A 14128-nucleotide genomic window follows, 5' to 3' on the forward strand; every position below is an offset into this window, starting at 1 on the left:
GCGTGATTCATCACTCCAGAGAACGCGTTTCCACTGCTCCAAAGTCCAATGGCGGCGAGCTTTACACCACTCCAGCTGATGCTTGGCATTGCGCATCATGATTTTAAGCTGCTTGGCCGTGAAAACCAATTCACGAAGCTCCCGACAAACAGTTATTGTGCTGACTTTGCTTCCAGAGGCAGTTTGGAACTTCAGTAATTGAGTGTTGCAACTGAGGACGGACGATTTTTACGCACTACGCGCTTCAGCACTCGGTCCCATTCTGTGAGCTTGTGTGGCCTACCACTTTTCGGCTGAGCCCTTGTTGCTTCTAGATGTTTCCACTTCACAATAGCAGCACTTAGCGTTGACCGGGGCAGCTCTAGCAGTGCATACATTTGACGAACTGACTTACAAAGGTGTCATCCTTTGACAGTGCCACGTTGAAAGTCACTGAGCTCTTCAGTTCTATTCTACTGCCAATGTTTGTTTATGGAGAATGCATGGCTGTGTGCTCAATTTTATACACCTGTCAGCAACAAGTGTGGCTGAAATAGCCAAATCCACAAATGTTGAACTTTTGTGTGTGTGTGTATATGTATGTGTGTGTGTGTGTGTATATATATGAGTAGTCATTTCATCTTTAGTGAAAATAGTTATTGTCATAAAAAGCTAACTGTTACATACAGTACAAACACATTTATTTGGCCATGTAGATACTAGTTTTTCCAAAATACCATTAGATAAAGAATACTTGGTCAGATAAAGGTTATATGTTTACATACAATGTAATTATTAGGACCTCTGCTCATTCAAATGTTTAGAAAATTCATAAAATAGAACTCTTGGATAGAGCAATGTGGCACAGTCAGTCTCAAAGAAAAACAAAACAAATGACAAATGATGCTTAGTGAACCGTGTGAAAAATAAACCAAAACGTCCTTTAAAAAACTGATTATATTTTTCACCAAGGAATAAGAGGCACATGTTAGTGTTCATTTGAGTTGACAGATCTTGACCGAGGTTCCAACTCCAAAGCCGGGATAGAGGGGCTCCACAAACATGGTTTCGAACCTGTGCAGGAGAGTCATGTGGTTGCCTATACTGAAGAAGGCCAGGACCCCTGCCGAGTGGTCTAGGTAGACCCCTATCCTCGGTGAATGGGGCGCATTGATGGCTTTATCTGCCCTGTTGTGCCAGGCTGAGTACCCTGTATCAGAACACAGCAGGCTCCAAGACTTATCATTATAGCCCAGCAGACACAGTGATCCTTTCCCCTTGCGGCTGATTCCCTTATAGGCCACCCCCATGGAGAACTCCCCGCTCCACTCGATCTCCCAGTAGAAGCGGCCACCAGACAGGGCCTCGCGGCACAGCACTTGCGCAAAGCTGTCAAACCTTTCCGGGGTGTCAGAGTAGGGCTGGAGGTCCCTGGTTCGGATCACCTTTCTGCTGCTCTCCGACAGGTGTAGCTCCTTGTAGGCTGTGCTGGGGTCCAGTCTCAGCTGGCAGAAGTCTGGGGGAGGGATGTGAAATGGGTCAACATTAGTATTATTCTGTGATACAGGTTTGAGTCAACAGGCTTATGAAGAGATAATAAGCCTGGTCTCAGATCTGGTTTGTACCATCTTGCCAACTCCTATGGTCATTGTTTGGCATGACAATGACTATAGGCATTGGTAAGAAAGCACAAACAGATCTGGAACCAGGTTTGAGAGTAGGTGCTATTTGAACATACTGTATATGTACTTACATTTCAGAAACTCTGATCTGGTCTTGGGCTCTGGTGGAGGAGGGCTGTCCACTGTCATGACTTCTATGACTAGAAGGTGAAAATAGAAGACAATGTCTCAATGTCTATTCAAATCCACAGCACTGAATTTCTTCATAGGCCTTCACCTCCCAAACCATTACATTTTTTGTTTGCTAGTGTGTTATCTAACTTTACACAACGAACAAACATCATATATACAGTACACTGATCACAAGACTCACCTCTGCTGCTTTTCTCTCTCTTTTCTGTCGTATAAACAGGGACCTCGTTCACTGTGAGGGGCAATATAAAAGGTAGTCAGCAAAACATTGTGTCTTGGCTACTGTTAACAGAATTTCAGATATACTGTGTATTGTTTTTAAGATATAAAACAAATGATGGTCAGTTAGACACTGGTTGTATATGTTCTAGTCTCACAGGTCAGACAAATGCTTCTGAAATAGGACAAGGGAAAGACTGGAAACGGAGGCAATGTATGTTGTTTTGACCTGACTTGGAGATCTTCACAAGTTCCTCTCTACCCAGCTCCTCCAGACGATCCTTGATCTCTGCCACGGCTTTCCTGGCTGCGCTGAACGAGAAGTCTGGGTTCACCGACACTCTGGGGATAAAGCCATCATCCGTGGGAGTACACAGATAGTTGAAGTTCTGTATAAAAATAATCATGAGTGTCATCAAATAAGCATGTTCAAGGACCAACAATGAACGAGCAGCAGAGGAACATATTGTAGAGATCCATGACTTTGATTGCTGCTTAATATCATTGCAATATTGAACCTTTTATAGATCCAATTTTCTTGCACTTTACAATTTAGTGGACATCCACTGACCACTATAAGTGAATGTACTGTATGTACTACAGAATATTCAGAACATACAGTATGTAATTGTATGTAGTCCTCTCAGTCTCACCTGTAGGAAGTGGATGTGGTCCTCAGTGCTGTACAGCTGTTTGAGTCCCGTCTCCTTCTTCTTCAGCTCATCTATCTCCTGCTCCAGCCTCTCCACCAGCCCCTCAGCCTGGTTGAATGCAGCCTTCTCGTTGATGCCAATCATCTTTGTCACCTCTGACCTCATTCTCTCGATGGAGCGGATCATATCCTCAAACATCTTCTCACTCTCCGCCATGGCCCTCCGGGCTGAGCTCTGGACAACACAGTTAATGATTAATTTATCTCAGGTCAAGAGGCCTATACACATAAGCTAGTTGTATATTTCTAGACAAGACACAGTCATCATTGATACATTGTGAGTTACAGGCTGCCATGCAGAAGGTCATCACACATTAATTTGATCTACATTTCTCTGATTTAATTGGGAATCAGGAATGTAGTTTAGTTTAGAAAATTATATCTACTGTTTTTTTAAACATTGAACATGACAGAGCAGTTATGAGTTAGTGTATGAAATAGACAATCATCAGACAATGTTTTCAATACATTTTCTCCTTACCTTTAGTGAGTCCACTGCTGTTCTCAGTTCTTCCAGCTCCTTCACCCTGTCCTGACATTTCTGTCTGATCTCAGCTTGAGCAACTCCCAGGAGTTTCTGTTGAGGTGACACCACAGAATCATCAACACAATACCTCTTACAAGTGAGTCACAGGCGGCACCTTAATTGCGGAGGACGGGCTCATAGTAATGGCTGGAACGGAATCAATGGAATGGTATCGAACACACACGTTTTTCATGTGTTTGTTACCATTCCATTTACTCCATTCCAGGCATCATGATGAGCCATCCTCCATTCAGCAGCCTCCTGTGAGTGAATATTTAAGGGCTGCATGTCATTCAGTTCACGATTAGTATCATTAGATTTGTTATGCCTTCCAACTTGGCCTTGATTATGTAATGTCACTGAATGGTTTATTTGTGGTTAACAGTGACAGTGTACAGCGTTATCTTGAGGGGCATTGCATGTGTTTATGTTATACTCTGCAATTAAGATCGAATGCTTATTTCTCATACTGTTATTAGTTAATAGGTCGTTTGTGTTTCTTTATGAAGTTAAAAAACATATCTTATGTGACAAAGATGTGATTATACTATGAGAGTAATAGTGTGTTTTTCCCATAACAAGCTTAGCTCTAAAGATCTACTTAGAATGGGCGGCTTTACCTCCGAAGGAGGGGGGAAAAAATAACCTCATGGAATCCTGACCATGCCAGGAATGTGAAACTACTGCTGTATGCCTGAGCCTGACTTCTAAAGAGATGTTTAAGGTGCACACATACTGGCCTATACAGTATAGAGAGGAGAGGGAGAGCTAATTCAGCCTTTACTCAAAACCTACCAGCCCATTCTTCAAGATAAGCTCAAGGAATGTGGGGAATCTGGGGAGAGGGGATAGGGGGAAGAGAGGGAGGGGAGTGTGAAAGAGAAGGAGTGAAGCCATGGGAGAGGAGAGTTAGGTTGTAAATCTGGGGATGAGAGTAACCAGTCTCCCCATTTAGCAAACAGAAAGGCTGAATTATCGCCTTTGTAAAAAGTTTTTCTTCACAGTATTACGATGATGTCATATAAATGTCCTTGATATATATTAATGTCATAGATATTGGTGATACTAATGTAAAAGTAACATACTGTATATTAGTGTGATGTGGCCCAACTGTGGCTGCTTTAAAAACTGTAGCTTTTGATTGCCAATTCTGGCAGTCCATTTGAATGGAGACTGATTTGGACGCAGTGGCTGGTCATGGTCAGGTCAATGGTTTGTTGATCATAAATAGGACATACAGTTAGACAAGGCCTTGATTCAGTCTCTGCATTCTGGTACAACTGCATTCCATTATCACCATCCCCACTACCAGGCTTAAACCCAGCCCCTGCCCATAGGTGGGTTTCAAAGTTCAGTCCAGGAAACTAGAGTCTCTAGTTTCTGCAATAATATAGCCCCAAATACACCAGGCTAGAAACCCTGGGTCTGCCCTTGGTGTATTTGGGTCTTCCTGGGACTTGAGACCCCTGTTTGTAAGCCAGGAACATGGCTATCAGATTGGGAACACTGTCTCATCAAGCACAGCTGGAACACCACAAAACTTTACCACATATTAAGAACACATTCCTCGATCAAACTCACAGCTAATCAGAGAGTTGTACTTGTTTTGGATCTGTGAGTGTGCTTGCCCGACCTGCAGGAGTGGGTGGTAAACGCTGGCTGGTTGGTGAGCTAGCTGGGTCAAAGTACAAACGTTGCAGAGGTGGTGGCAGTGGGTGGAGGAGTGGGGGTTGGGAATACTACGCGTCTGCCTAACCCCACATTCCTGTATCATCAACACGCACCACCATAATCCACTGGCCACTCACTCACATCCCTGTCCCGTATTTCCCCTCTGACTAACTACCTAGTTCTGTTCGCTCACTGAGAGAAATGTGGTTCTTTAGGAGGGAAGGAGGTGTTGGTGAATAAACCATTAGTCAGTTAACCTTTGAGTCAGTTCTAGAACACTCCCCTTAAAGTGACTGTGCCTTGTACCTTCTGTGAGTACTGATTTCTGCCATATGACCGACTGAACAAGTTATTTACATTGTATGTAAAGTATCCAGATATCCTCACATCACACTTGATTTCAGTTTAAATGATTCATATTTTGATTTCAAAATACAAATCATTCTGTGAAAAATTGTAAACCTACAAGAAGGTCTGGGCTACTCCCATAAAACTCACAGTTAAGCCTGACACTCGGATAGAAAGAAACATTTCTCTTCTCCTTACCTGTTTCTCACTCCTCTCTGCCTCGGCTGAGACGATGTCATGTCCCTTGTGTTCGCTGACAGTACAGATGGCACAGATACACATCTGGTCAGTCCGGCAAAACAGCTCCAGGGACTTCTGGTGCTGGGGGCAGATCTTTCTGTCCAGGTTCCCCAGCTCGTCCACCAGCTTGTGCCTTTTGAATGTGGCTGACTCATAGTGGGGCTTCAGGTGCTTCTCACAGTATGAGGCCAGGCAGTTCAGGCACGACTTAACAGCCTTGAGCTTCTTACCAGAGCAGTAGTCACAGGGCACGTCGGCAGGCCCAGCAAAGGTGTTCCCTGGGGGTGTGAGGTTCAGGTTGAGGTTGGCACCAGTCTTCTTGATCTTCTCTGCCACCTTGGTGAGCATAGTGTTGGGCCTGAGCACAGGCCTCTGGGTGAAGGTGATCTTACACTGGGGGCAGATGTAGATCCCTGTGTAGTCTGCCTCATTCCAGTAGCCGCTGATGCAGTCCATGCAGAAACTGTGTCCGCAGGGGATAGCCACGGGGTCCCTCAGCAGCCCCACACACAGTGGGCAGCTGAAGTAATCTGAAGACGTGGGATCAGCCATCGTCGCTACTCACTACACTACACAAACACTCCTCAGAACTGTAGAGAGAAAGAAAGGCAGACAGACAGAGGAATCCACAGAGGGATCTAACCAGTGCACTAGGGAGTCCGCCGTCCACAAGAGTGTGGCAGAGCCTGCCAGAGACAGGACCTACTTGTATTTCTGAATTCCAGAGGTTATTGATTGAAAGCAGGCTCTACCCCTGTGCTGCCTGAGAGAGTATGTAGAGCTCAGCCCAGTTCAGATAAACAGGTTGAGCAAAGGCTGTAGGAGACTTAAAGGGAGGGGGAGAGAGCGAGGGGGCGGGCTGAAAGGAGATTTTTTTTTTTATAAAAAAATAAATAGGGGATAGGCTGAGGCAGGGAGAATGAATGAATTGTATCACACAGGGAGGCACTAACTGCTGCTAAATATGCCTGCATTTTTGGGGCGTTTCAGTGTTTGGTCTGATTCTATTTTTTTAACTGTATTTGACTTGATAGTGTACAAACTACACTGTAGGCTGGATCAGTTAATCATTGTTTTGTGTGCTGATCAGAGACTACGATACAGAGATAGAGATACAGCATTGTTTTCAAATATAATTTTTTTTTCCCATTTTCACCCTCAAACTCAACTGGAAAAGTGAATAGAATTTCAGATGTCATAGGCCCTACATTAGATGAGGTTGAATAGACATAAATGCACATTTTTGTGGAAGATCAGGTTTTGAAGGGGCTGGAGTCCACCCACTGAACAAACAAACCTGCTCCCACCACAAACAGGATAGGATAGATTTCAAATTTCAGAGGGGATCTTTTTCTATCTTTTGTGACCCAAAACAAACAGCGGTACCTGTCACTGTTTGAACTGCCTGCCACAGGTGTTTTGACAAAGAGCAGTTAGAGTTCAGGACAGAAGTTATTGTATACATTTAAACAGCAGCCTGTTGAACTTGTCTAACTGCCCAACAGATGCATCCCAGGAGGTTGGGGGCACCTTAATTGGGGAGGTAGGCCTCGTGGTAATAGCTGGAGCAGAATAAGTATTATGGTTTCAAATACAGCAAGCACATGGTTCCAATGTGTTGGATGCCATTCCATTTGCTCCGTTCCAGCCATTATTGTGAGCAGCCTCCACTAGAGGTGCATGGAGTAGTAAAAGTAGATATGGTGTGTATTAAACAGAGAGAGAAAAAAATGCTCATTAGAGGCAGCCAAAAGAGAACATTGCAATCACAGAAACATGTTTGACAAAACATTCCTATCTCTTACAGGTTTATCTATCTGATGTCGATCTGAATGCTTCACATATTTTTAAGATATTGTGCCATGTAAAAATGCACATCTAGCCCATGACTTACGTCCCCTTGTTACATTAGTATTTGGTATGTACAGGATAAACATATCCTGTGTCTTTATTAGCTAGTCTAAAACCAGCAGAGTCCATCTTTCAAGAAACACACCTTGGTTTCTATATTGCCAAGTGTCATCCTATCCTCTTTCTCCCATGACAGGCTTATTTAGTAATATTACAGTAATATTACAAAGGCTTTAAAGAGTAAGCCTTTAAAGGGGCAATCTGCAGTTCCTACATACATTTTTGTAATAAAAAATTCATTATATGTACCCATTGATACTTGAAGAATATAACTTGTGAGCTTATTTCAACTGTCATACCCAATCAGAACCCCAAATATAAGCTTGTTGTACTACAATTTTTGTAAACAAAGTAAATGTAAACTAACACTATATAGCTTCAAAACATGGTAAAACTATTTTTGATATCATGGATGGTCAGTCCTTGCATCCATAGCTCTGTTTATTAATTTGTCTATGACCTGACGAAGATCAAACTCGGATCAAAACGTTGTCTTTTTTTTGTGTGTCTGATTAATTCACCATGGGAGCATACCAGAGTTGCTGACATTTCTTTGATAGATGGGCCTGGAGAAATGTCTCAGCTTTCTATGGAAACAGGGACCGGGAGGATGCTTTGTTAATGTTTCAACTGCTGGTTTCACTTTAAAGACCCATCCCACTGGGCACACACTGGTTGAATAAACGTTGTTTCAATGAAACCAACATGGAGTAGACATTGAATTAACGTGTGTGCCCAGTGGGATGGCCCATTCTCACCCTACAATTCTGGATCAATTCTGACATCATGAACTAATTATCTCATTTGCATTTCAATTTACACCTGGGTTTCCTATTGGGCCAAGGATGTTGCCATACTGTAGTGCACATTTCTCTCTCTCACTAGTTCACTAAAGAGGACCTAAATGAGAAGCTCATTACCCTGTAGCCACAAGGTAATGTGTGAGGTAGTGGACCTTAGAGATAAAATGGTTTTCTGAATTATCTTATTCCAGAAGAGTTGATAGGCATCTAAATTTACAATTATTTAAATTACAGGGCCACCGAAACAACCGGTTGCGTAAGGCCGTGTACGCAACTCCTCCCTCATTGCATATCTTACATCATTGCACTTTAGAGATAGTTTCGCCTCTCCGTATTTGGTCACGTTTCTGATAAGCCAGTTTCTCTTCCTCTTTTTTTTTGTGTGGATCAGATACCAGGAAAGTAGACCAATCCAGAGTAAAAGCAGCCCTCTGTTTTCCTTATTGATTAACGAGAGAGAGAGAGAGAGAGAGAGAGAGAGAGACAGACTATGATGGAAAGGGTCATACACTGCCAAATGCATGGTCTTGATTTATGTGAGAAAAAAAAAATCTAGTTATATAGTAACAACACACAGGTATACAAGTTAGGCTCATCTGATTAGGTACAGACACTTCCCATTTTTATGAAAAGCAATGCACAAGGCCTGCAATGTCTTGCAATGTACTTAATAAACTCAAAGACTAATGCCCATCACTCAAAGTTATTGGGTGAGGAAGCAGTTCGGTTGTCATAAATGCATAAACATGTCCTAGTTATGTCTTTTGATCAGTCAGGCATAAAACCTTACGGTTTACAAGGTGAAAGGTCAACATTCATTAAACCAAACATTCTCTTGCATCAGGTGTAGTGAGGGGTAACCGGGGGTAACCAGGAGATTTCAGTCAGGGGATGTTGTTGTGGAGAGTCAGTGAGTAAGAAATTACAAAATGGCTGTGTGAGTGTAGGATTACTTCCTAAATGGCTCCCTAATACCTATATAGTGCACTAGGGCTCATAGGTTGCTGGTCAAGGTAGTGAACTATGTAGGGAATTGGGTGCCATTTGATACGCAACCTAGAAGTCAAACACCCAGCTGTGTCTGTGTGTGATTGGTCAGAATATGGAGAGAGACAAAGTATTTACAAGTGTTGCCTTGGAACAATGGTTACCTTTGTTAGTGCTGGCTGGCAGATACACAAGGCTGGTGAGGAGGAGTCTGGACAGGGGCCAGATCACAGGGAACAGGTTGTTGCTGCACACTGCAGAACAGACCTCCACAACAAATAGGGGCAAAAAGGGACAATTGTTGATGTGGATTAAATATATATTTTTGAATGACATTTGTGTGGTACTTTGGACAGTTCACTTGGAAAAGTACCTGGAAAACAGAGAGAAATGTATTGTGCAAATGTAGGTTGTAGATTTAACATTGGCTCTGCATGGAAATGTATGAAAGCAACCAGTGAATCCATTGAGACAATGTAAGACATGGATGTTGTTTGTGTGCCATTCAGAGGGTGAATGAGCAAGACAAAAGATGCCTTTGAACTGGGTATGGTAATAGGTGTCAAGTGCACCGGTTTGTGTCAAGAACTGCAATGCTGCTGTTTTGTTTTACGCTCAACAGTTTCCCGTGTCTATCAAGAATGGTCCACCACCCAAAGGACATCCAACCAACTTAACACAACTGTGGGAAGCATTGGAGTCAACATGGGCCAGCATCCCTGTGGAACGCTTTCGAAAACCTTGTAGTAGAGTCTATGCCCCGACAAATTGAGACTGTTCTGAGGGCAAAAGGGGGTGAGGGGGTGTTCCTAATGTTTGGTATACCCAAACAAAGTACAGAGTCAATCCAACCAATAAATAAAGCATTGCTGTCTTCTGTTTTGTGTGTGCAAGATTCACAGATTTACAAACTGGATAATTGTAACAGCAAATACTGCTGTGAGTGAGCCAGCTATAAAAAATATCAAGGCTTCTCCTAAAACTGTCAGACACTGAAACCCCAAACTTAGAATTAGAGAGTTGTAAAGAAACTGTTTTTTAAATATCTAGAACTAATAAGATGAATTGCTTGGCAAATGTTGATCATGTTATAATTTCCCTGGCCCTGGGGCAATTTCAGGTTAAACCTAGATTTCAATCTCTACCTACATTCTACAACACAAAAAACTGACCAGATCACCTCATGTGCAATAATCTCTTGCAACCATCTCGTCAAACATGACACTGGACATTTTGTGAGTAGCATGTCAGCTACAGTACTTGTTCAGGATGACTTGCAGACCCTATAACAATGACATTTGGTGTGTAGAATATAGCCACTATGCTCTGACTAACACAATGTACTTTTTTAAAGCAGTTCTCTTTACACTGGTGTTATCTGGGCCATCTAGCCTGGTCACATTACATTCTTCATTTTTAACAACCCTGAAACTCCACAGAGCTAACAAGCTGACAGCCATCTTGGAATGGACAGAGGAATGTTTAGGCTGATGTGAAGAGGAGAAATGTGGAGAAAAAATAAAATCCAATTAGAATCAGGATTTGGATTGAGGGGAAATGAGTGGAAGGGAAATGGGAAATAAACAGTTGATAATTAACTGCTCTCAATCGCATAGCAGGGTGATGAACACCTATTGCAAGTCACTTCCTGTTGCTCAAGCCAGATTCCAACCAGTCAACTTAATTTATAGCGGAAGGGCAAGGGGATTCGTTTTGTCATTAGTCACTCTAAAGAAAAGTCCACAAAAAATATCTTCTTTACAATCCCCTCTTTGATTTGCAACCAGGCTTTAGCTCTCCAAGTACCAAGAGGTCAGTGTGTACCTGGACCTGAGTGGGCATCCATCATATCACTCCCCACAGCCATGCCCTCACTACAAGCTGGAGGCTATCAACCAGCAGCAATACTCTGAAACCAAACTCCTGAACTAGGGGCCACATTTATCAGTGACAATGTTAACAGATTCAGATTCATCTCGCTATGGACAATTCTTACATGCAAAAACATGCCCCCTCCCTATTCCTCCTGAGAAAAAAATATTTATTCCCTATGGCATTTGAGATATATGGTCATTGATCTTTTTCAAATCAAATCAAATTTCATTTGTCACATACACATGGTTAGCAGATGTTAATGCGAGTGTAGCGAAATGCTTGTGCTTCTAGTTCCGACAATGCAGTAATAACCAACAAGTAATCTAACTAACAATTCCAAAACTACTGTCTTATACACAGTGTAAGGGGATAAAGAATATGTACATAAGGATATATAAATGAGTGATGGTACAGAGCAGCATAGGCAAGATACAGTAGATGGTATCGAGTACAGTATATACATATGAGATGAGTATGTAAACAAAGTGGCATAGTTAAAGTGGCTAGTGATACATGTATTACATAAGGATACAGTCGATGATATAGAGTACAGTATATACGTATGCATATGAGATGAATAATGTAGGGTAAGTAACATTATATAAGGTAGCATTGTTTAAAGTGGCTAGTGATATATTTACATCATTTCCCATCAATTCCCATTATTAAAGTGGCTGGAGTTGAGTCAGTGTCAGTGTGTTGGCAGCAGCCACTCAATGTTAGTGGTGGCTGTTTAACAGTCTGATGGCCTTGAGATAGAAGCTGTTTTTCAGTCTCTCGGTCCCAGCTTTGATGCACCTGTACTGACCTCGCCATCTGCATGATAGCGGGGTGAACAGGCAGTGGCTCGGGTGGTTGATGTCCTTGATGATCTTTATGGCCTTCCTGTAACATCGGGTGGTGTAGGTGTCCTGGAGGGCAGGTAGTTTGCCCCCGGTGATGCGTTGTGCAGACCTCACTACCCTCTGGAGAGCCTTACGGTTGAGGGCGGAGCAGTTGCCGTACCAGGCGGTGATACAGCCTGCCAGGATGCTCTCGATTGTGCATCTGTAGAAGTTTGTGAGTGCTTTTGGTGCCCTCTCCACTACTGTTCCATCGATGTGGATAGGGGGGTGTTCCCTCTGCTGTTTCCTGAAGTCCACAATCATCTCCTTAGTTTTGTTGACGTTGAGTGTTATTTTCCTGACACCACACTCCGAGGGCCCTCACTTCCTCCCTGTAGGCCGTCTCGTCGTTGTTGGTAATCAAGCCTACCACTGTTGTGTCGACCACAAACTTGATGATTGAGTTGGAGGCATGCGTGGCCACGCAGTCGTGGGTGAACAGGGAGTACAGGAGAGGGCTCAGAACGCACCCTTGTGGGGCCCCAGTGTTGAGGATCAGCAAGGAGGAGATGTTGTTGCCTACCCTCACCACCTGGGGGCGGCCCGTCAGGAAGTCCAGTACCCAGTTACACAGGGCGGGGTCGAGACCCAGGGTCTCGAGCTTGATGACGAGCTTGGAGGGTACAATGGTGTTGAATGCCGAGCTGTAGTCAATGAACAGCATTCTCACATAGGTATTCCTCTTGTCCAGATGGGTTAGGGCAGTGTGCAGTGTGGTTGAGATTGCATCGTCTGTGGACCTATTTGGGCGGTAAGCAAATTGGAGTGGGTCTAGGGTGTCAGGTAGGGTGGAGGTGATATGGTCCTTGACTAGTCTCTCAAAGCACTTCATGATGACGGAAGTGAGTGCTACGGGGCGGTAGTCGTTTAGCTCAGTTACCTTAGCTTTCTTGGGAACAGGAACAATGGTGGCCCTCTTGAAGCATGTGGGAACAGCAGACTGGTATAGGGATTGATTGAATATGTCCGTAAACACACCGGCCAGCTGGTCTGCGCATGCTCTGAGGGCGCGGCTGGGGATGCCGTCTGGGCCTGCAGCCTTGCGAGGGTTAACACCTCGGCTGCAGTGAAGGAGAGACCGCATGTTTTCGTTGCAGGCCGTGTCAGTGGCACTGTATTGTCCTCAAAGCGGGCAAAAAAGTCATTTAGTCTGCCTGGGAGCAAGACATCCTGGTCCGTGACTGGGCTGGATTTCTTCCTGTAGTCCGTGATTGACTGTAGACCCTGCCACATGCCTCTTGTGTCTGAGCCGTTGAATTGAGATTCTACTTTGTCTCTGTACTGACGCTTGGCTTGTTTGATAGCCTTGCGGAGGGAATAGCTGCACTGTTTGTATTCGGTCATGTTACCAGACACCTTGCCCTGATTAAAAGCAGTGGTTCGCGCTTTCAGTTTCACGCGAATGCTGCCATCAATCCACAGTTTCTGGTTAGGGAATGTTTTAATCGTTGCTATGGGAACGACATCTTCAACGCACGTTCTAATGAACTCAAACACCGAATCAGCGTATTCGTCAATATTGTTATCTGACGCAATACGAAACATATCCCAGTCCACGTGATGGAAGCAGTCTTGGAGTGTGGAGTCAGCTTGGTCGGACCAGCGTTGGACAGACCTCAGCGTGGGAGCCTCTTGTTTTAGTTTCTGTCTGTAGGCAGGGATCAACAAAATGGAGTCGTGGTCAGCTTTTCCGAAAGGGGGGCGGGGCAGGGCCTTATATGCGTCGCGGAAGTTAGAGTAACAATGATCCAAGGTCTTTCCACCCCTGGTTGCGCAATCGATATGCTGATAAAATTTAGGGAGTCTTGTTTTCAGATTAGCCTTGTTAAAATCCCCAGCTACAATGAATGCAGCCTCCGGATAAATGGTTTCCAGTTTGCAAAGAGTTAAATAAAGTTAGTTCAGAGCCATCGATGTGTCTGCTTGGGGGGGGATATATACGGCTGTGATTATAATCGAAGAGAATTCTCTTGGTAGATAATGCGGTCTACATTTGATTGTGAGGAATTCTAAATCAGGTGAACAGAAGGATTTGAGTTCCTGTATGTTTCTTTCATCACACCATGTCACGTTAGCCATAAGGCATACGCCCCCGCCCCTCTTCTTACCAGAAAGATGTTTGTTTCTGTCAGCGCGATGCGTGGAGAAACCCGTTGGCT

At 43.8% G+C, this 14128-nt stretch overlaps 1 protein-coding gene across 1 annotated transcript; it reads right to left on the reverse strand.

Annotated features, from left to right (window-relative positions):
• Positions 1 to 572: 572 nt before the first annotated feature.
• On the reverse strand, positions 573 to 6307 carry ftr82 (finTRIM family, member 82). The gene is made up of 7 exons (XM_024394808.2): positions 5468 to 6307; positions 3206 to 3301; positions 2666 to 2899; positions 2242 to 2401; positions 1975 to 2025; positions 1733 to 1801; positions 573 to 1495 (listed from the first exon to the last, which is right to left on the reverse strand). Exons 1-7 carry the CDS (start codon positions 6059 to 6061, stop codon positions 975 to 977), a joined length of 1725 nt encoding a protein of 574 aa, XP_024250576.1. The 5' UTR covers positions 6062 to 6307; the 3' UTR covers positions 573 to 974.
• Between the last annotated feature and the right edge of the window lie 7821 nt (positions 6308 to 14128).

This window comes from Oncorhynchus tshawytscha, linkage group LG30 (assembly GCF_018296145.1).
Source record: "Oncorhynchus tshawytscha isolate Ot180627B linkage group LG30, Otsh_v2.0, whole genome shotgun sequence".
NCBI lineage: Eukaryota > Metazoa > Chordata > Actinopteri > Salmoniformes > Salmonidae > Oncorhynchus > Oncorhynchus tshawytscha.

Bases quoted from the DNA above. Each gene is read 5' to 3' on its own strand.
- ftr82 (XM_024394808.2), bottom strand. From the start codon at position 6,061: ATGGCTGATCCCACGTCTTCAGATTACTTCAGCTGCCCACTGTGTGTG. The intron at 2,402-2,665 runs GTGAGACTGAGA...ATTTTTATACAG, and splicing joins ACCACATCCACTTCCTACAG to AACTTCAACTATCTGTGTAC. The intron at 1,802-1,974 runs GTGAGTCTTGTG...TTCACCTTCTAG, and splicing joins GAGAGAGAAAAGCAGCAGAG to TCATAGAAGTCATGACAGTG.